This window comes from Leucoraja erinacea, chromosome 26, assembly GCF_028641065.1.
Source record: "Leucoraja erinacea ecotype New England chromosome 26, Leri_hhj_1, whole genome shotgun sequence".
Lineage (NCBI taxonomy): Eukaryota > Metazoa > Chordata > Chondrichthyes > Rajiformes > Rajidae > Leucoraja > Leucoraja erinaceus.
The window spans coordinates 8351315-8375233 of NC_073402.1; the positions used below are offsets into that span (position 1 = coordinate 8351315).

Genomic DNA, 23919 nt, shown 5'->3' on the forward strand with positions numbered 1-23919 from the left:
TGAAGATAAGTGAACCAGTACCTTCAGCAGCCATACATGCCCAGGCCATAACACTGTGTTTCACAAATGGGGTGGTGTGCTTTGGATCTTGGGCAGTTCCTTCTCTACTCCATACTTTGTTCTTGCCATCATTCTGATATAAGTTAATCTTTGTCTCATTTGTCCACAAGACCTTTTTCCAGAACGGTGGTTGCTCTTTTAAGTACTTCTTGGCAAACTGTAACCTGGCCATCCTATTTTTGTGGCCTATTGTAGCCTCTGTATTTCTGTTCATGAAGTCTTCTGTGGACAGTGGTCATTGACAAATCCACACCTGACTCCTGAATGTTTCTGATCTGCCGGACAGATGTTTGAGGATTTTTCTTTATTATAAAGAGAATTATTCTGTCATCAGCTGTGGAGGTCTTCCTTGGCCTGCCAGTCCCTTTGCAGTTAGTAAGCTCACCAGTGCTCTCTTTCTTCTTAATGTTGTTCCAAACAGTTGATGTTGGTAAGCCTAAGGTTTGGCTGATGTCTCTAACAGTTTTATTCTTGTTTCTCAGTCTCATAATGACTTATTTGACTTTCATTGGTACAACTTTGGTCCTCATGTTGATAAACAGCAATAAAAGTTTCCAAAGTTGATGGAAGACTAGGTGCTGAGAGCTCTCTTATACCTGCATTAAGGAGGCAATTAAACACCTGTGAAGCAATGTGTCCCAAACATTATGGTGCCCTGAAATGGGGGGGGGGGGGGATACTATGTATAAACACAGCTGTAATTTCTACATGGTGAAACTGAAATGTATAAAAATACCATTTAATAAAACCTGACAATGTGCACTTTAACCACATGTGTTTTTTTCTATTACAAATCTCAAATTGTGGAGTACAGAGGCAAATAAATAAATGATGGGTCTTTGTCCCAAACATTATGGAGGGCTCCATGTATGTTATCTGTGTGTATTATATTTACGAGCCTAATCAGCTGCTGCAGGTTAGAATTTGATTGCTCTGTTGTCGGTGCATATAAGCATGAAATACTCTTGACTTTGATCGGAAGTACTTTCTTTGCACAAAGCGTGTCGGAGATCTGCATCAATGGGTCCGAGCTACTAGGAGGTAATGGCAGTTTTAAATGCGAGAGAGTTACTACTACTACTTAATGTGAGCTGTTGGGGAAGGAAATCAGGCGATTATGAAGTTAAGACTCAGACAGGACAAGTTCAACTGAAGGGCAGAACTACAGCAAGGAGTTAGAGTGTCCGGTCTTGCCCCAGTGAATCATGCATGACCTGTTGAAAGAGTGGAGTCTCAGCTGCAGTACCAGAGGTGGACGACAGGTGGCAACAATGCCAACCACCTGCAAAGCCTTCTGAGCCACCATGATAAATGTTACGTAATACCTGATCTGGTTAACATTATTTAAAACTTCTAACCAATAAATAATAACTGTTTATTTTCCAGGGAAAGTGCAAATGAAATGAGGAACACCGTGCACGGCCAATTTGTAAATTCCGTTGAGTAACTCAGCGGGATAGGGAGCATCTTTGGGGAGAAGGAATGGGTGACGTTTCGGGTTGAGACCCTTATTCAGTCGGGCAACACTGTGTAAACCTTCAGCACCCACTCACTCTTACCTTTTGCAGTGCAATTCTGTTGGAAAGTAGAGCTGAAAATCATCTGAGTTGTGCAAGACGTACAGGAAGCAGCAACGCTCATCAAACTTTGAGACACTGGAAGAGAAGAGATATCATGTCTCCCGCACTCCTGACAGCGAATCACAGCCACCACTGTTCCAGTCCGCCTGAAGGAAGGCTGAGACATTTTAGTGGTGGACTGAGTGATCACAAGTTAAGACCAATTGGCCAGCAGGGTTTGTGTAAAGTCAAGGGCCTGTCCCACGAGCATGCGACCTGCATGCGGCAAGCGCGACCAAACCGGAAGCGGGGGCCGCGCGGAGGTCGAGTGAGTGAAGTTCGAGCGAAGTCCGCGGGAAGTTCGCACGTGACGCTGCGTACGGCTTCGAGACGCTGCGTACGGCGTCGAGACGCTGCGCACGCCCGTCGAGGCGCTGCGTATGATGTCGAGGCGGCTGTGGGCCGGCAGGCCGTTGCCGCGCGGAATTTTTGAACACGGTCAATTTTTCGGAGCCCCGCGCGATGTCGGGAACAGCTCCGCACAACTCCATACGGCTCCGGCGACTGAAGTGGGACCGGCTCCACGAGGCCCTACGGCTCAAACGACCACGTTAGGTCGCGCTTGCCGCATGGAGTCGCATGCTGGTGGGACAGGCCCTTCAGGTGCTAATACCACTGAGTAAGTATATTGCATGTTGCGGCACTAAAAATGTATGAGGAGTTTCTCGACGATTTGTATATATTTTTTATTCTGAATAAAGGTTCTGACCGAGGATAGGCACAAAAAGCTGGAGTAACTCAGTGGGACAGTCAGCATCTCTGGAGAGAAGGAATGGTTGACGTTTTGGGTCGAGACCTTTCCTCACACTCGAAACGTCACCCATTCCTTCTCTGCAGAGATGCTGCCTGTCCCGCTGAGTTACTCCAGCTTTTTGTGTCTATCTTGGGTTTAAACCAGCATCTGCAGTTCCTTCCTACACAAAGGTTCCAACCGTCTACCTTATCGATAGGTCTCTTTTGAAATTAATTTTTTGAAATTTAAAAAGATAAAACAAATTAGTTGCTGACAACATATGGAGACACAAACAAGGCCTGTCCCTCCCCCATCATAATTGCTTATGGATTCTACACTGAATCAAATATTGACCATATTCTTCCTCCATTCAAGACCAGCTCCTTGCTTCTGCTTTATCTGCCAGCAAGCTGTTGACAAAGCTCCAATGAAAATGCAGTTTGCAAGATGCACTTCCAATTCCGAGGGAGAGCGTCACAGCCAGGAGTAATCGCTGGCTCTTGTTTGACATTTCACGGGTTCCCAGCGCTTATCTCCCATTCAAGGACAAAATGCCTCGAAACAATCACATTCTTTGCAAAAGTCTGGATCTTTTCCAAACTCGACTAATCAATGACGATCATGATGAATTATTAATCTGCCAGCCTTGGCTGCGAGCAATCCTGAGAGAAAGGTCAGGGAGCCAATTAAATATTATGTGCTTCTTAATCCCAAAATGCTCATTAAGTATGAACACTTTGTAAACAGGCTCTTTATCGCATGGAGGTTGTGGAGACTGGTGGTCACATGATGAGACCACCAGGATTGGTAACTTCACCTGAAGCGTTCTCATTGCAAGGCCACAGCCTAGCTGTTGCAACAAAAGCTTCCATTTACATAGCACCATTCCTAGCACAACATCCCAGCCGATCCACAGGGCACATTATCAAAAGGGAGAGCAATCCATGTGGAGTCACATGAGAGCACATGTGTGTCCAAAGTAGCTCATATAGGGCCTGTCCCACTTAGGTGACTCTTTAGGCGACCGCCAGGGACTAGTTTTAATGGAATTCACCAACGACACCTGGCGACAACCTACGACAGCAAAAATTGTCAACACCGTCGCCCAAAAACTTTCAACATGTTGAAAATTTTGTGGCAGTCGCCTGTAGTCGCCCCCCCCCAAAAAAAAGCCTCTAAGACAGGCCCATAAGGGGCATATTAAAGGCAATAAATGAATTAGAGAGAGGGAGGAGGGGGGCACTTTCTCTGAAGCATCAGAGGTCCAGGGAAATCCTGACAGAAGTCTATAAAGTTCCGAGAGGCAGAGATAACGCAGACAGCCAACCTTTTTCCCAGGATGTAAATGTCAATGACCAGAGGGCAGAGCTTCAAGGCGGGAGGGGCAAAGTTTAAAGATGGGCAGGGAAAGTTTTGTATACAGAGGGTGGTGGGTGCCTGGAGCGAGCTGCCGGGGGTGGTGGTGGGGACAGGTACGATATTGGGGGTTTAAGAGATTTTTAGGCAGGCACATGGACATGCAAGGAATGGAGGGATTTGGATCACATGCAGGCAGTGATTAGTTTAATTTGGCATCACGTCCAGGCTGGACATGGTAGGCAGGCGGCCTGTTCTTGTGTTGCACTGTTCCATGTTCCATGCAGATATCTGAGAGGATTATAAGGCAGGCGGACATCATGACGAAAGAGAAGGCAGGAATTTTAACAGCAGGGTATGGTAATGTAAGCTGTGGGCACTGGGGTAGGATTTGGTGTTGGAACATTGAGTGCAGAGTCTATTGGAGAGGAGAATGGGAGAGGGTGCCCAGGGCTATGCTGAGGTGGTTGCTACTGTTAGCTAAGCCAAGCATGAACAAGTATATCCAAGTCCACGCCAGTCACCGTCACCTCTCACTTACCTCACACCACGGATGGAGGAGGCGCTGAAGGTCCACGTATAGATCCCATTCTGTCAATAAAACAAACGTCATGAGTGGCCCTGCTCACATTGACCCAACGCCATCCCTCATCACACTCAACTGCTTCACAAGTGAGTCCTCAGAACGAACTATCAAAATGAAATTTGTTCATTGTTCGGCCTCAAAGAGGAAAATTATATGGAGTTGACAAAGAAAATTGTAGTGCAGGTGACCCGCTCCTCAAAGCCCTGCAAAGGCATGATGGGTCAACTGACATTGTTCATTGGTGGTGTAAAGAACTTTCTAGAACATTGCCATGATTCCCCCCATCCTAGTCGTTGTACTAGTTTCACTAACGTCCTGTTGAGTTTCACCGTCGGTATAACTCGTTATCACCTACCACACAGCCAACAATGGACCATTGTGGGCGCCACCTTTCCTTGATCGTCGTTGCTTTTATTCATTAGTTCTATTTACTGTCTATATCTCTCGTTTCCCTTTCCCCTGACCCTCAGTCTGAAGGAGGGTCTCGATCAGAAACATCACCTATTTCTTTTCTCCAGAGATGCCGCCTGACCTGCTGAGTTACTGCAGCTTTTTGTGTCTAGCTCAGATGACAACATGTCCCAAAACCGTTTATAACCAACATATTTATGATGTTATAGATGGGACAGTTTATTGTTGAAGTTTCTGTTAAAAATGTTGACGGTTATTTTGCATTCGCTGTAGTTGGTACTTGGTCATATGTTAGTCACAAAAAGAGGCCCTTCTGTGCACAGAGTCTGTGCTGACCATCAACCAACCATTTACCTGCATTAATAGAGTCATAGAGTGAAACAGTGTGGAAACAGGCCCTTCGGCCCAACTTGCCCACACCGGCCAACATGTCCCAGCTACACTAGTCCCACTTGCCTGCGCTTGGTCCATATCCCTACAAACCTGTCCTATCCATGTACTTGTCTAACTGCTTCTTAGACAGCCCCAGCCTCAACTACCTCCTCTGGCAGCTTGTTCCATACAACCCACCAACCTTTGTGTGAAAAAGTTACCCCTCAGTTTCTTATTAAATCTTTTCCCTTCATCTTCAACCTATGTCCTCTGCTCCTCGATTCCCCTACTCTGGGCAAGAGATTCTGTGCATCTATCCGATCTATTCCTCTCATGATTTTATACACCTCTATAAGATCACCCCTCATCCTCCTGTGCTCCAAGTAATAGAGACCCAGCCTACGCAACCTCTCCCTGTAGCTCACACCCTCTAGTCCTGGCAACATCCTCATAAATCTTCTCTTAAACCCTTTTAAGCTTGACAATATCTTTCCTGGAACACAGTGCCCAGAACTGAATACGCTATTCTAAATGCGGTCTCACCAACATCTCATACAACTGCAACATGAACTCCCAATTAGACCTCCTAATCTGCATTCATAGCAAATCCACCCTCTCCGGACAACTTACAGAGACCAATTAACCTATCAAGCTGTCTGAAGAAGGGCCTCGACCCGGAGCATAATCAAGGACTATTTACAAGCCGGTCATTCCTTCTTCTCGCTTCTCTCATCGAGCAAAAGATACAAAAGCCTGAAAGCATGGACCACAGGATTCAGGACCAGCCTCTTCCTCGCTGTTATTAGACTGCTGAACGGACCTCTCATAAGCTAAGGGTGCAATCACGACCTCCCAACCTATCTCATTGCGGCCTTTGCACTTGTTTTAACCTGCACTTTCTCTACAACTGCAACACGTAATACTGTGGCAATTTTACTCTATCCACTACTGGTACTTCTTTATGTCCTGATTGTACACATGCAAAGTATGATTTGACTGTATAGCATGCAAACAAAGCTTTTCACTGTGTACTGGTACTGATTGAACCTGACATGGTGAGACGGTGCCTCGACCAGTTGTGCCACCGTGCCACCCATTTTCTGCTTAAAGTATGCGGGAACACAATCTTTCACCCAATTTCTTTACTCAATGAAAGCTCCAGGCCAGTTTCCAACAATGGCAGTGACTTGCATTACCCATCAGATAGACCCGAGCAATGAAAACTGCGACCACCAGCTTCAAGGACAGCTTCTTGCCGACAGCTATCAGGCTCTTGAACACTTCACAGCACTAACCTCAACTATCAATATGGACTGTCTTTGGTTTCACTAACGACTTTGGGCTTTTATACACTAGTATTGAGGTTATTGAGTTATTGAGGTTTTTTTTTGTCTACTACAGTATATGTTATCTGTATGTATTGTGTTTAGGCGTGTTATGTTACCGCAGGTAAGAATATCATTGCTCCATTGTCTGCAGATATCTCTCATGTAAGCTCATAAGTTCATGTGATAGGAGCAGAAATAGGCTATTCAGCCCATCAAGTCTACTCCATGACTGATCTATCTTTCCCTCCTAATCCCATTCTCCTGCCTTCTCCCCATCACCCTTGACACCCGTACTAATCAAGAATCTATCTATTTCTATCTTAACAATATCCATTCTTGGCCTCCACAGCCTTCTGTAGCAATTCCACAGATTCGCCACGCTCCGACTAAAGAAATTCCTCCTCATTTCCTTCCTAAAGGAACATCCTTTTATTCTAAGGCTATGACCTCGGGTCCTAGATTCCCTCCACATCCACTTTATCCAGACCTGACAATATCTGACATTTAATCACTTGTGATTCTTTATTCTTGAAATAGGCAAGAAAGTAAGACTGAGGCAAGATGAAGCCACCCAGTCACGGTCAAGTCAGCTGTGACATAGAATGGCTGATGGTCACGTGGTCAAACCGAGCTCCTATTTCTCACGTACAGATTAACTTCTGACTGACCCGTAAAGCATGACTCACGATCCACCAATATTTCATAACATTTATTCTGCTTCTTGCAGTCAGTGATGGAGGGAAGAGCGTGGATTTGATGTTCAGATACCTTCTCCTTGGGTGAGACGTGGCACATCTTCACAGCCTTGTCTGTGTCACTCTCGTTCACAAGGATCCGGGTGGGTTGGAAGATCTTGGTTGGCTCCAGGATGAGGACCTGTTGGTAAAAGTAATGGGGAATGAGTTAGTTGAAACAGGCCCTTCAACCCACCACTGACCATCGATCACCCGTTCACACTAGTTCTATGTTATCCCACTGTTGCATCAACTCCCTACACACTTGGGGCAATTTTACAGATGCCAATTAACCTACTCCACGCAGACAGCACCCAAAATGAAGATCGAACCTGGGTCCGTGGCGCTGTGAGGCAGCATCTCTACCATCTGCACCACCATGCCAACCTTTATGTATTTACCAAATTCTCCCCCTCCTCTACACCCACTGGGTGTTGCAATGCATGCGGCTGATTAACCCACCGACCCCACAACGACATCATCAGGTCCTAGGGATTTATTAACCCTTATCTTCTTCTTATCGAGTCCACACACAAGATTAGAGGTTGTTCAGCCAGAGATGCACACACATCTCGGCATCTACACACAATGGTGTCTCATCTACACACAATGGTGTCTGTCATGTCGCTTCTTGTGCTTCGTGTGCGTGGTGGTGGTAAGATTGGTGGAAACATGGCCGCCACGTGAACACTCTTTCCTTGACCCCATCAGCCCTTATGATCCCACTACATCTAACACCATCTCCCACTGACTTACTCCAGTTCATTCAAGTACACCTCCCCTAACCCACTATCACCCATGCCCTTCCCCTTAGAAATAGGGATGAAAAGTATTCACTTGGGATTTTGCACCCATCCCCCGATTCCACTCTTTCCCTACCTACCCTCCTGTTTCTGATATACTTATAGAAACACTCGGAAGTCACAACCTAACTTGCCACAATTTCATTATCCCTTTTTGCCCTCTAATTTCTTTCTTATATTCTCTCCTGCACACTCTATATTCCTCAAGAGACTCCCTCAGTTCCAGTTGCCTACATCTATCATATGCTTCCTGTTATTGTTCTAATCAATCCTTCAATAACCTTTCTCATCCAAGGCTTCCTAACCTTGCCTTCGTTGCCTTTCACCTTTACTGGAACAAATTAGCCCTAAGCTGATACTAACTCTTTTTTTCAAAGATGCTTGCTTGTCAGGTGTCATTTTACCAGCACGTGTCTGCTCCGAATCTACTTTCACCAGGTCCTCTCTCAAGTTATTTAAATCACCCTTCCCCCCAATCTTAACTTGAGGTGCAACAAATCCCGTCCCAAAACTCCATGAAACTTCTAAATTATGGATTATTATGGTACTATTCCCAAAGTGCTCTCCCATTAACATTTCCACCACTTGCCCAGGTTAGATTCCTATGATAAGGTCAAGTATTGAGCCATCTCCAGTGGGAATATGGTTGCTAATGGAATGCAGAAATGTCCAGATGGAAGTGTGTTACCAATCATGGAGTCATAGACTCACACAGCACGGAAACGGGCCCTTCAGCCCAACTCGTCCAAGATTCTCCATCCAAGAGTCCCATTTTCCTGCGTTTGATCCATATCCCCCTCAGCCTATCCTAGCCAAGGGGAGTAGGTTGTGTGCTGTGGGTGGCCTCACCAGGAATTTGTCAGTGGGTGCTTTGTTCCTGCAGATTGAGAGAAGGAATTCCATCCAGAAATCCACCAGCTCCTGTCGGGCAGAAGGCTGCTCACTGACGTCGGTCTTGAAGCGTTTGTAGAGCAAGTAGGTTTCCATCGCTGATGCCAGGTACCTGCGGGGCAACAGGAAGGTGGAAGATAGGACGATTGAGATCACAAATGTACACTGGGTTTTATTAGATCATGAAACGCTTTCACACATTGTGGGAATTGAACAAGTTATTAGGTTGCACAGTAAGGGAATGGGTCTAGTTATTAGATCACACAAAGGAGAGTGACCCGTTATTCAGCCACAGTGAGGCATTGGGGACTAGTTATTAGGTTACACTGTGAGGGAGTGGGGACTAGTTATTAGGTTACACTGTGAGGGTGTGGGGACTAGTTATTAGGTTACACTGTGAGGGTGTGGGGACTAATTATTAGGTTACACAATGAGGGAGGGGGACTAGTTATTAGGTTACACTGTTAGGGAGTGGGGGGGGACTAGTTATCAAAGATCCTATAGCGAGCAAGATTTCCACTCGACGAAAAAGACGTAGTACGGTCATGGGCAAATTCATGGGTAATTTTCGGCCCCATTTCAGTAACCGGCTTCCGTCTCCGCACCAAAGATCCCATAGGATGATAGTACGGAGACGGAAGCCGGTTACGGAAACATCCTCGTAAAAATAAATATTATTTGGTAAAAATCTTCTCCTCATTTTCAGAATTATAATTTATTAACACAAACTGTTCCCCCGCCACGTTGATTACACTGCGAGTCGGGTCGGGTCGGGTCAGGTTACGGAAATGGATGAAAAAAAGGCCCACGTTCCGCTCCGTTGCGTACTACACGTCAGCCCATTGCATTTAGCAGGAGTGGTCTATCTTGCTCCGCTACAGGATCTTTGGTGGGGACTAGTTATTAGGTTACACAATGAGGGAGTGGGGACTAGTTAAGAAAGTGTTTACTCATTCTCGGTTGTTGGTGCAGGACTTGGACCACGTTGCTCTGGGACATCCAAGGGGTGGACAGGATAGTGCTTCATTGCAGTGCTTCCTGGGTATGCTGTGCAGAGTGTGTCACATGCGCCTCTAGTGCAGAAATACATGGGATCACTGGGGCTTCTTAGTCAGACTGATTGTAAATGTAACTTACCCCGGTTACAGTCAAAGTTCTAGCCACAATAGAATGACGCATCTGCCAGACTAAGACAATGACAACAGGCCCTTCAGCCCATCGTGTCTATGCTGACCATGATGCCAAGATAAATAATCGCCTCCATCTGCACACGATCCACATCCCTCCATTCTCCGCATATCTATGTGCCTATCAGAAAGCCTCATGAACGCCTCTATCATGTTTGCCTCCATCTCCACCTCTGGCAGCACGTTCCAGGCACCCACCAACCTCTGTGGGATAAAAACTTGCCCCGCACATCCCCGTTAAACTTTGCCCCTCATACCTTAAAGCCACGCCCTCTTGTCTTTGACATTTCCACTCGTGGAATAGGTTCCCATCTACCCAACTGATGAAGGCAAGTTTAGCATCCGCCTACTTCGCCACTCTACCCACTTGTGTTGCCACCTTCAGGGAAGTTATTTGCTTGGACCCCAAGATCCCACTGTTAGAGGTCTACCATAAACAGTATATACTTTCCCCTTACATTTGGCCTCCCAAGTACAACAACCAAACTTGCTCGGGTCGAACTCCACCTCTGCAGCTAATCTTTCTCCCGCTGGATCCTTTGATCGCCTTTCTACAGTATACAGTTGCATACAAATATTTATTAAATACTCCACATGAGGCAATGGTGTGGACAGAATTCATCTGCTTTCTAAATGACACCACAATGGGCAACTTTGAAACACCGCAGGCGTCTGTTGGATCGAGGCACTGACTTACCAGACAGGGGCGTTCAGACGGTACAGCTTCTCCGAGCCCTGGATCATTTTGAGTTGGTCATTGAACAAGATGCAAGTCCCAAAGTAAAAGCCCACGTCCCAGTAAAAGTGCATCTTCTCCAGGCTCCCCTGCCGTCCCAGCAAGCTGCTCAGCTTGATTCCTGTGCACACCCAAAACAATGGTTTGTTAAGGAAACCCCAGCATAATAGGCATCCCTAGAATACACGTACAGACGGAGGCGTGAGAGACTGCAGATGCAGGAACCTGCAGCAAATAACAACCTGCTGGAGGAGCTCAGCAGGTCAGGCAGCATCTGTGGAGTCGACCCCAAAAACACTGACGATTCCTCTGCCTCCACAGATGCTGCCCGGCCCGCTGAGTTCCTCCAGCACTTTAGGTTTAGGTTCTTGGTTTATTATTGCCACGGGCACCAAGGTACGGTGAAAGGCTTTGTTGTCATGTTCTCCAAACAGATCAGATACACCATACATAAATACAATCGTCAAACTCGGGTACAATAGATGGAGCAAAGGGGGAAGATACTGAGTGCAGAATATAGTTCTCAGCAGCACATCAGCTCCCATAGACAAAGTCCAATGTCCGCACTGTGGTAGAGTACCACAGCTTAGTCAGACAGCACCCTAGCTTGTAGACGGACCATTCAGAAGCCTGAAAACAGAGGGGAAGAAGCTCTTTGTGAGTCCCGTTATGTGCGCTTTCAAGCTTCTGTGGATCTTCGATGTTAAAAGCTGCTTTCTCGAGGTAGTGCTTCCTGTAGGTCTCTTCCACAGTGCGGAGGTCAGTAGCCTTGATATCCACCACATTCTGCAGACTCGTCGTTCTTGGTCACTAGAGTTGCCAAACCAGACGGTGAAGCACTCAGCCAGTATTCTCTTTACTGTGCATCTGTACAAGTTTGATGGCGTATTTGGTGATATGTCGAATCTCCTCAAACTTCTAAGGAAGTAGAGGCATTGATGTGGTTTCTTTGCGATTGCTTCAATGTGTTGGGCTCAGGGCAGATCTTCAGAGTTACGATGACCCAGGTGACTTGAGGCTGTTGAACTCTCTCCACCACCGACCCCTGTGATGGAGGCAAGGTTTGTGGATCCCCGGCTTTCACTTCCTGACAGGAAGTCATCTTGGTCTTGCTAACGTTGAGAGGAAGCTCGTTGTTCTGGTACCACTCAACCAGATCATCCATCTCTCTCCTGCACTCTGACTCATCGTTACCTGTTAGCAGTCCACCAGTGGTGGAATCATCTGCGAATTGAAAGGAAGCGTTGAAGTGGTTTCTGGCAACACAGTGTAGAGAGCATCTTGTCTGGAAACATCACAATCTGGTTTGGGAACTGCTCAGCCCAGGACAAGAAGGCTCTGCAGAGAGTAGTGCGTTCGGCCGAATGCACTATGGGAACTTCACTCGCTCCCCTGCAGGAACTATACATCAGAAGGTGCAACTCCAGAGCCAACAAGATCATGGGAGACCCCTTCCACCCCAGCAATGGACTGTTCCAGCTGCTAGGGTCAGGCAAACGCCTCCGTTGCCATGCTGTGAGAACGGAGAGGTTGAGAAGGAGTTTCTTCCCAGAGGCCATTGGGACTGTAAACTCCTATCTCACCAGGGACTAACTTTACTGAACCTTTCTACTGTTGTGTCTTTTTAAACTTGCTGTTTTGTTTTCTTTTTTTCCTTCCACAAATATGCAATATGTGAATATGTGTTTCTGTTCCATTCTGTTTTGTCGGGTTTTTTTTGGTGCACAATCCGCAAGCATTGCCACTTTTCATTTCACTGCACATCTCATTTGTGTATGTGACGAATAAACTTGACTTTGACTTTGAGAGAGTAGCAGGGGGCTGAGCACACAGTCTGGAGACGCTGAAGGCCGGTGGGGTGGAGGGGTGGTTGTGCCAAATCGTACTGATCTGACTCTGCCGATGAGGAAGGTATGGCCTCTTCAAAATTACCAATCAGTCCAAGGGTTGAATAACAGTTACACGATTCATACAAAATGCTGGAATAACTCCACGGGGCAGGCTGCCTGCATTTTGTGTCCATCTTTAAACCAGCATCTGCACTTCCTTTCAACACAGTCACACTATTATATTCATGGCCTATAAATGCCGGGCTGCGATCTAGTCTACTCCGTCAGATGGATATAAAATGGCAGAATACAGAAGAGCAGGACTGTTAGATTTAAGTTTATTATTGGCAAGACACAGAGAAAAGCTTTTGTTTGCATGGTATCCAATCAAAGCAGATAACACTGTGCATACATAATTCTGCAGCAAAAACACACAAAGTGCTGGAGAAATCAGGCAGATCAGGCAGCATCCCTGGTGACCATGGAGAGGTGATGTTTCAAGTGGGGACCCTTCTTCAGACTGAAGTAAGGTCACCTATCGATGATCTCCAGGGATACTGCCTGACATGCTGAGTTGGAGTCATAGAGTTATACAGCGTGGAACATGCCCTTCGGCCCAAATTGACCACGCCAACCAACATGCCCCATCTACCTGCTGTTCCAGGTGCGACAGAGGTTTACCTGCATCTCTTCCAACCTCATCTATTGCGTCCGCTGCTCTAGATGTCAGCAGATCTATATCGGTGAGACCAAGCGGAGGTTGGGCGATCGTTTCGCCGAACACCTCCGCTCGGTCCGCAATAACCAAGCTGACCTCCCGGTGGCTCAGCACTTCAACTCCCCCTCCCACTCCGCCTCCGACCTCTCTGTCCTGGGTCTCCTCCATGGCCACAGCGAGCAGCACCGGAAATTGGAGGAACAGCACCTCATATTCCGTTTGGGGAGTCTGCACCCCCAGGGCATGAACATCGAATTCTCCCAATTTTGTTAGTCCTTGCTGTCTCCTCCCCTTCCTCAGCTCCCCTGCTGTCTCCTCCCACCCTCCAGCCTTCTGGCTACTCCTCCTTTTCCCTTTCTTGTCCCCACCTACCCCCACCCCCGATCAGTCTGAAGAAGGGTTTCGGCCCGAAACGTTGCCTATTTCCTTCGCTCCATAGATGCTGCTGCACCCGCTGAGTTTCTCCAGCTTTTCTGTGTAACCTGCCCCATCTACCTACTAGTCCCACCTGCCTGAATTTGCCCATATCCCTCCAGCACTTTCTTCTTTTTTTTTGTAAACCAGCACCTCCAGTTCCTTGCTTCTATAGTCATTCTGCAGAGTCCATTTTTCTTTGGCAATGTCATGCAAACAAGTTTCTGTTCAAAGAAAGTTTGTGTAGAGGCACTTCAAGGAAAGAACATTGAATATTTCCACCATTGGAGGGAGCGTATCAGGGAGAAAGGAGGGTGTGGGCAGGGACCTCATGATGCACTTGTGCATTGCAAGAGCCAGGACTGACAGGGCTGTCGACCCAGAGATTAGACAAGGTGACGTTTCCTTCGCTCCGTAGCTGCTGCCTCACCCGCTGAGTTTCTCCAACATTTTTATCTGCCTTCGATTTTTCCAGCATCTGCAGTTCCTTCTTAAACAGAGATCAGACTAGGTATATGTGTAGGAAAGAATTACAGAAGCAGATTTAAACCGAAGATAGACACAAAAAGCTGGAGTAACTCAGCGGGACAGGCAGCATCTCTGGAGAGAAGGAATGGGTGACGTTTCGGGTCGAGACCCTTCTTCAGACTGGACCCTTTGACTGGCACCACAGGCTGAATGGCCAACTTATCCGTTGCCAATTTTCAATGATTGTGTAAAAGGGATATGAATTTTTTTAGCTACAAATAAATGTTCTTGTTTCTTTTACACTCCTTGGGAGCAAAATGGTAAGAAGGAAGAAAGCTATTGTAACAGGTTTGAGTCATTCTCAAAATTCAATCAAACAGCATCATAAGAATAATGCTGGAGTAACTCAGCAGGTAGTGTCTGGAGAGAATAAGACAGGACGTTTGGGGTGGGGACCCTTCACACGGAAAGAGGGTTGGGGGCAGGACAAAGCCCAGCAAGTGATAGGTGGATACAGGTGAGGGAGGTTGATTGGGAGATGGGTGGAATGACAGAGTGGATCCTGCCCATTCCCTCCACAGATGCTGCCTGACCTACTGAGTTCCTCCAACACTTTGTGTTTTGTCTCACGATTCCAGCATCTGCTGTCTCTTGCGTCAGCATCGTATCAACGCTGCCTTTGCCTTCAACAAATCCAGAGCCCGGGTGGTCGTGCTCATTCAACATTGATGTTCGTTACTGATACAACCTGTCCCACGGGGATGATTAGCGCAGGAAATGGTACCTATTTTCCGGAGATCAGATGACGTGTCGAAGCGATGTCCGGCGGCCATGAGGAATACGGCAACATTGATGCCCGAGTGCAGGGTGGGTTCGTGCTCGAAGGCCATCCGGTACCTGCAGCCGAAAGGAACCATCTTATTCACAGGAGTTTACACTCTCTGGCCGTTTTACTGATTGATTGAAATATACAGCACGGAAACAGGCCCTTCGGCCCACCGTGCCCATACGACCATCGATCACCCAGTCACACTAGTTCTATGTCATCCCACTTTCTCATCCACTCCCGACACGCTAGGTGCCATTTAACCCACAAACCCGCACGTCTTTGGGACGTGAGAGGAACCACGAGCACCCGGTGGAATCCCTCAGGGTCACGGGGAGAACGTGCAAACTCCACACAGACTGCACTCGAGGTCAGGATCTCTTTGCTTTGCAAGCAGCTGCTCTTCCAGGTGCATCACTGTGCCACCCTTTATTCCGTTGGAGCAAACTAGGCATTCATTTTGTAGACTTTAAGATATAAACGTAAGGGCATGATTAAGAAAATGATAGATGATAATCTGGCCTTGGTTGTGACAGTGAGCAAGAAACAGTTGCATGCAGGAAGCTATCATTACACTAGTTGGGAGAATAGAAATGAGGGAAGTACAATTCTAGCCAGAGAAGAGAACCGTTAGTCCGGGGAATAGATGATAAACAGGAAGTACAGAGGGAAAAGGGAACCTTGGAAATGGAGACCACGTTCCCTTAAGGTAGACCTGGTGGATAAAATAGCTTATGGGCAGATGTGATGGGCAGATTTATTTGGCCTCTGTGACATTGTTCACTTTCCTTTAAATCAGTTCAGTTCAGTTCATTGTCACGTGTACCAAGCTACAGTGTAAAGCTTTTTGTTGCGTGCTAACAGTCAGCAGAAAGACAATACATGATTACAATCCATCCATTTGCAGTGTATAGGTACATGATAGGGGAATGTGTAGGAAGGAACAGCAGATGCGGGTTTAAACCGAATATCGACACAGAAAGCTGGAGTAACTCAGCGGGGCTGGCAGCATCTCTGGAGAGAAGACACGGGTGACGTTTCAACTCGAGACCCTTCTTCAGACTGGTCAGGGAAAAGGGAAACAAAAGATATAGACGATGATGTGGAGAGATAAAGAACAATCAATGAAAGATATGTCAAAAAGTAATGATGATAAAAGAAACAGGCCATTGTTAGCTGTTTGTTGAGTGAAAACGAGAAGCTGGTGCAACTTGAGCGGGGGAGGGATAGAGAGAGAGAGGGAATGCCGGGGTTACTTGAAGTTAGAGAAATCAATATTCATACCACTGGGCTGTAAGCTGCCCAAGCAAAATATGAGAAGCTGTTCCTCCAATTTGCATTTAGCCTCACTCCGACAATGGAGGAGACTGAGGACAGAAAGGTCTGTGTAGGAATGGGAAGGAGAATGAATGTGTTTAGCAACCGGGAGATCAGGTTGGTTCACGCGGACTGGGCGAAGGTGTTCAACGAAACGATCGCCCATCCGATGTACAAGAGTCCCCATCTTGAACAACGGATACAGTAGATGAGGTTGGAGGAGGTACAAGTGAACCTCTGCCTAACACGAAAGGACTGTTGGGGTCCCTGAACAGAGTCGAGGGAGGAGGTATAGGGACAGGTGTATCTCCTGTGGTTGAAGGGGAAAATAGCTGGGAAGGGGGTGGTTTGGGTGAGAAGGGATGAGTTTACCAGAGAGTCGTGTACATCAATGATCTGGATGATGGTGTGGTAAATTGGATTAGTAAGTATGCAGATGATAATAAGATAGGTGGGGTTGCGGGTAATGAAGTAGAGTTTCAAAGTCTACAGAGAGATTTATGCCAGTTGGAAGACTGGGCTGAAAGATGGCAGATGGAGTTTAATGCTGATAAATGTGAGGTGCTACATCTTGGCAGGACAAATCAAAATAGGACGTACATGGTAAATGGTAGGGAATTGAAGAATGTAGGTGAACAGAGGGATCTGGGAATAACTGTGCACAGTTCCCTGAAAGTGGAATCTCATGTAGATAGGGTGGTAAAGAAAGCTTTTGGTGTGCTGGCCTTTATAAATCAGAGCATTGAGTATAGAAGTTGGGATGTAATGTTAAAATTGTACAAGGCATTGGTGAGGCCAATTCTGGAGTATAGTGTACAATTTTGGTCGCCTAATTATAGGAAGGATGTCAACAAAATAGAGAGAGTACAGAGGAGATTTACTAGAATGTTGCCTGGGTTTCAGCAACTAAGTTACAGAGAAAGGTTGAACAAGTTAGGGCTTTATTCTTTGGAGCGCAGAAGGTTAAGGGGGGACTTGATAGAGGTTTTTAAAATGATGAGAGGGATAGACAGAGTTGACGTGGAAAAGCTTTTCCCACTGAGAGTAGGGAAGATTCAAACAAGGGGACATGACTTGAGAATTAAGGGACTGAAGTTTAGGGGTAACATGAGGGGGAACTTCTTTACTCAGAGAGTGGTAGCTGTGTGGAATGAGCTTCCAGTGAAGGTGGTGGAGGCAGGTTCGTTTTTATCATTTAAAAATAAATTGGATAGTTATATGGATGGGAAGGGAATGGAGGGTTATGGTCTGAGCACAGGTATATGGGACTAGGGGAGATTATGTGTTCGGCACGGACTAGAAGAGTCGAGATGGCCTGTTTCCGTGCTGTAATTGTTATATGGTTATATGGTTATAGTTGCGGACGAAACGGATAAGGGATTAAAATTTAATCCAAGATAAAGCCATCAAAGTCTGGTCAAGGATAGTCCGACGGACCAAAGAGGTAGATAGTCACCTCTCTCTGGTTGTGGTAGGACGATTCAGTTGCCTGATAACAGCTGGGAAGAAACTGTTTCTCATTCTGGTGGTGAGCATTTTCACACTTCTGTACCTTTTGCCTGATGAGGGAGGGCAGAAGAGGGAGTGGCCAGGGAGCGACTTGTCCCTGATTATGCTGCTGGCCTTGACGTGGCAGGCAGCGTGAGGTATAAATGGAATCAATGGATATTACTCCATTCATGAACATGATCCCCGAGACAGTGATGACAGTGGATTCCTCAGCCTACGGAACGTTCCGCATCCAGCCATTCTAGTCTCGTCAGAAATTCTTAAAGGCCCTGTCCCACTTACGCGACTTTTTCGGCGACTGCCGGCACCTGTCATAGGTCGCCGAAAATTCTCAACATGTCGAATATTCAGCGGCGACCAGAAAGACACTACGACTCTTTGGGTGACGAGGAGACGACTCACGACCATATTGGTGGCATGTCGCAGGGTGAAGCCTGTACGGTGGTGAGTAGTCGCCCAAAGAGGCGTACCTTGTTCTGGTCGCCGCTGGATTTTCAACATGTTGAAAATTTTCGGTGACCTGTAACGACCTATGACGGGTGCCGGCAGTCGCCGAAAAAGTTGCGTAAGTGGGACAGGCCCTTAACTTCCGATTACATCACCTCTCGTAAACCCCAATAAACACAAAGCAAGCCAACTTCATATCTTCTAATACAACAATACAGCTGTTCCAGGAATCAGCCTGGTGAACGTTGCTCTCTCTCGTTAGTAGGCGTATCCTTTCATAGTTACGGAGACCAAAACTGCACACAATGGAACATGGAGGACAGAATAATACAGCACAGGAATGGTCCCTTCAGCTCACAATGTTGTGCCGAACATGATGCCAAGTTAAACTGATCTCACCCCCCTGTACATGACCCATATCCCTCCACTCCCTGCACTTCCATGCCCGATCTGCAAACCTCTTCAATGCCACTACGGTATCTGCCCCCAACATCACCCCAGGCAATGTTGGCTGTGGACGAGGTGATAACGAAGGGATCCGAACAGTGAAACTAACAGGATGACTAGGGTGGGGGCGGGAGGGATGGAGAAAGAACATTAACATGTTCATACCGCTGGGTTGTAAGCTGCCCAAGTGAAATATGAGGTGCTGTTCCTCCAATGTGCTTTGACAGTGAAGGAGGCCCAGGACAGAAAGGTGAATGTGGGACTGGGAAGGTGTTCAGTGTATTTTTAACTGATTCAGTGGCTGGTGTACAAGCACAACCAAGAATGCCTGTGCTTCCACACTTGCCAATTCCATAATACACTCCCTTTCTCTCGTTCCAACTGAATTGGGTAACGTCCCATTTATCTACATTTCACTGCATCTGCCAAGTTTCCGCCCACTCACCAAATCTGTTTATGTCCTTTTGAAGCCGCCTTGCATCTAACCTCACTATTCTCACCCAGTTCAAGGAAGTGGGATTAGTCTGGATGGCACATTTTGTCCGTGATTCCCCGCTGTGCCCTCTTACTCTGTGTTACAAATGTGTTGTGTGTGAAAGTCAGGGCAGCCTGTTGGCATGAAGGAGCACTGTCACTGTCAGAGTGACATTGTCATGTGTTTGTTACAGGGAACCTTGGGAAGGTTCCAATTATCAAGCCTGGCGGTAACCTGACAACATTTAAGAAGGATCTAGAACAGTCTATCCTCGTAAATCATCTCTGTACCCTGCCTCTTCTAACAGTGACTTGAGAGCATGGCCAGTGTGGTGTGGGTCCCTGATGATGCTAGCTGACAAGGTACGCCTTCTATAAGTGTACAGTAAAAAAATAGTCACATCACCGCCTTGTTTGGCAACTTGAATACCCAAAAACGAAGGGGACTTCAGAGCATGGTGGGCACTGCCCGGTCTATCACGGGTACTGATCTGCCCACCATCGAAGGCATCTACTAGAAGTGCTGCCTCATTAATGGCAGCTAGCATCATCAGGGACCCACACCACCCTGGCCATGCTCACAAGTCACTGTTAGAAGAGGCAGGGTACAGAGATGATTTACGAGGATGTTGCCAGAACTAGAGGGTCTGAGCTACAGGCAGTGGTTGCTTGGCTGGGTCTCTATTGCTTGGAGTGCAGGAGGATGAGGAGTGATCTTCTGGAGGTGTATGAAATCATGAGAGGAATAAAACGAGTAGATGCACAGAGTCTCTTGCCCAGAGTCGGGGAATCGAGGACCAAAGGACATTGGTTTAACGTGAAGGAGAAAAGATTTAATAGGAATCTGAGGGGTAACTTTTCCACACAAAGGGTGGTGGATGGAACAAGCTGCTAGAGGAGGTCGTTGAGGCAGGGACTAGCACAACATTTAAGAAGCAGTTAGACAGGTAATGGATAGGACAGGTTTAGAGGAGTGTGGAACACCTCATCTTGGGCGCAGATGCGGCGTAGATGGAGGAATTGAGAGTAGGGGATAGAGTCTTTACAGGAAGCAGGGTGGGAAGATATGTAATCTAGATAGCTGTGGGAGTCAGTGGTTGTCAGTTGATAGTCTGTCTCCTGTGATGGAGACAGTGAGATCAAGAAATGGTAGGGAGATGTCGGAGATGGTCCAAGTGAATTTGAGTGCAGGATGGAAATTAGTCGTAAAATTAAAGAAGTCAGTGGGTGCAGGAGGTAGCACTGGTGCAGTCACCAATATAACAGAGGTAGCGTTTGGGGATAGTGCCAGTGTGTGCCTGGAACAGTGATTGTTCGACGTACCCAACAAAGAGGCCGGAATAGCTGGGGCTCATGAGGGTGCCCATAGCCACGCCTCGGATTTGGAGGAAGTGGGAGGAGTCGAAGGAGAAGTTGTTGAGAGCAAGGACCAGCTCTGCTAGGCGGGGGAGGGTATTAGTCGACAGAAACGAGCTGGTTCTGTGGTCGAGGAAGAAACGGAGGGTTTAAGACCTTCACGGTGGGGGGTGGAGGTGTAGAGTGACTGGACATCCATAGTAAAGATGAGGGAGTGGGGGCCTGGAAAACGGAAGTTATTGAAGAGACAAAGTGCGTGTGAGGTGTCTTGGACATAGGTAGGGAGGGATTGGACCAGGGGGGGTAGGATGGAGTTGAGGAATGTGGAAATTGATTCAGTGGGACACGAACAAGCAGAAACAATGGGTCTGCCTTATTGAGCTACTCCAGCATTTTGTGTCTATCTTCGATTTAAACCAGCATGGCCAGTTCCTTCCGACACAAAAGGTTAATTGGCCACCTTCCACTCAGTGTGTTTGTAGTTATGAAGACTCGTAAAAGAACAAAGGGCAAAGGTAAACAATGACAACAGTGGGAGATATGGCTCTGGTTCACAGCATGCAGTAGGTTACTCTTATGCAATGTTGGCCTTAGAGAGCAAGCAAGGGAGAGAGGGGGAGAGGAGGGAGGGAGGGAGAGGGGAGAGAGGGAGAGGGGGAGAGAGAGGGAGAGAGAGGGAGAGAGAGAGAGAGAGAGAGAGGGAGAGAGAGAGAGGGAGAGAGAGGGAGAGAGAGAGAGAGAGAGAGAGAGAGAGAGAGAGAGAGAGAGAGAGAGAGAGAGAGAGAGAGAGAGATGGTTAAGAGGAGTACGAGCGGGGAAGTGGGGGAGAGGGAGAGAGGGAGGCAGAGAGCAGGGAATGAAGGAGAAAGGGGACAAGGAAGGGGGAGAGGGAGAGAAAGAGTGAGAGAGGGAGGGAGGAGAGAGGTGGAGAGAGGGCGGATTGAAGGAAAGTGTGTGTAATCATGCAGAAGGCTCTCCAACATGTCTACTTTGATAAAAGTTTAGATCCGGCATGCCGCTGAAACTCTAACACACTCCCACGATGTATTGTACGAGGCATCCTGAATGGTTGCATCAAGGCCTGGCGTGGCAATTGCAATGCCCAGATACGCAAGAGGCTGCAGAGAGTGCTGGATTCATTCTTTGACCATGACGGACACAGCCGTGTCCACCATTGACAGTATCTCTGTCGGGCATAACTCTGCTCCCTGCTTTCCTCGGGCAGGAGGAACAGAAGCCTGAAGTTCCACACCATCAGGTTCAGGAACAGATACTTTCCTCCAATTATCTGGTTCATGAACCAACCAGCACAACCTGGCTTCTTGGAGAGTGTGGTACAAGGGGTGCTTTTGAGACTGGTGGCCTGTGACGACTAGTGTGCCTCAGAGCCCATTGCTTGTGGCTCATATCGACGACTTGCATGAGAATGTACAAGACACGATAGGTACGTTTTCAGATGACATTAAAGCGGGTGGCATTGTAGATAGTGAAGATGGTAATCAAAATTTACAGCAGGCTCTTGACCAGCTGAACAAGTGGGCCGAGGAATGACAAATGGAGTTTAATTCAGTAAGTGCAAGGTGTTGTATTTATGTGAATGTCCCGGAGGGCCGCACGCACGGTGGGAGCATCGCGGGGGGGGGAGTACAGGAAAATAGCATAGCAGGTAGTTCGCCTTTTGGTTCATTGGCCTTCATCAAGAAGGTTTCTGGTACACTGGACTTCGTCAGTCGGGTACCGAGTGTAGAAGTTGGGATGTGATGTTACAGATGGAGAAGACACTGGTGAAGCCGCATTTGGGGTATTGTGTTCAATTTTGGTTACCCTGTAATATGTAGGATGTCATTCAGCTGGAAAAATTTACAAGGATGTTGCCAGGACTTGGGGGGGTTGAACTACAGGGAGAGGTTGAGTAGGAGTAGCTTTATTCCTTGGAGCTCAGGAGGATGAGGAGTGATCTTATTGAGGTGTGTACAATCATGAGGGGAATAGATAGGGTGAGTGCACACAATCATTTAATGCAGGGAAGGGGAAGCAAGACATTTATATATGGTGAGAGAGGCAACAGGTAATACGAACCCGATGGGCAACCTTTTCAGCTCGAGGGTGGTAGATATACGGAACGAGCTGCCACAGGAGGTAGTTGAGAGGTCATTTAAAGGACACTTGGACAGGTACACAGATAGGAACGGTTTTGAGGGATATGGGCCCAACGCAGGCAAATGGGACTAGCTTAGCTGGGTCATCTTGTTCAGCATGGACAAGTTGGGCCGAAGGGCCTGTTTCCGTGCTGCATGAATCTCCGACTCTGCCTTGAACCCCACTCCAGCAAAGGAACTATATGAAGCAGCTCTTGCACTTGGGTTTGTGTTTCTCAGATTATGTTTTGCATTAATATCTTGTGTTTTCTGCAGTTCTCTTTAATTTCACTACCTTGCACAACGTCTGAGTAATTTGTGTACAATTGATATTTTTGCATGGTCTGGGGCTGCGCCTGTGATGCTGCTGAAAGCAAGATTTTCATTGTACCCATATCTCACTGTGCATTTATGCTGAAGATCAGACACAAAAAGCTGGAGTTAAGACCTAATTCACGACCTTTTTTACTCGTGGACATTTTTCATCGGGCTAGAAAAACGCCCCGACTTGATACCACGAGTACCTACGACTAGCATCACGACCTGCTATGACCTACCTACGACCTCGTGACGACCATGCTGCGAGCATGAGTCAAGGGTCTTGAATTAGGTCGTGAAAGTGGGACAGGACCTTAAAAAAGCAGGTAAGACAACATCTCTGGATCTTGACAATAAATTCAACACAAGCTGACTAGCCTCTGACATCAGCCTCAGACATCCAGGGAAGATGTGTCACTATTTATGCTATGCTGATCTGGGCCAGAGATGTGATATGTTTATATTAAGGAGTGATTGCTGGTGAAGTAATTCATCACATAACCAAGTTACATCATCTACTGTGTTGAGTAACTAAGTGAAAGTGTAGATACAAGAACTCCAGCCACAAGGTGGTGGAGTAACTCAGCGGTCAGGCAACATCTCTGGAGAACATGGATAGGTGATGTTTTGGTTATGTCAGAACCCTACTTCAGACTGATTGTAGGAGGGGAAAGAAAGGTGGGAGGGGGAGGACAAAGCCTATCAGTTAATAGGTTGATACAGGATAGGACAGGTTTAGTGAGGTGTGGGCCAAACGCAGGCAGGTGGGACTAGTGTCGATGGGCATGTTGGTCGGTGTGGGCAATTTGGGCCGAAGGGTCTGTTTCCACACTGTATGACTC

The 23919-nt window shown here is 47.1% G+C and overlaps 1 protein-coding gene across 1 annotated transcript in view; it reads right to left on the reverse strand.

The window, feature by feature from the left end:
* si:ch211-1i11.3 (mitogen-activated protein kinase kinase kinase 5) overlaps window positions 1-23919 on the reverse strand; it is a 125053-nt gene that overhangs the window by 41270 nt on the left and 59864 nt on the right. Inside the window, 6 exon segments of the mRNA XM_055656092.1 lie at window positions 1620-1715; window positions 4310-4359; window positions 7234-7341; window positions 8852-9005; window positions 10778-10937; window positions 15030-15142. Coding sequence (XP_055512067.1) covers window positions 1620-1715; window positions 4310-4359; window positions 7234-7341; window positions 8852-9005; window positions 10778-10937; window positions 15030-15142 — 681 coding nt within the window.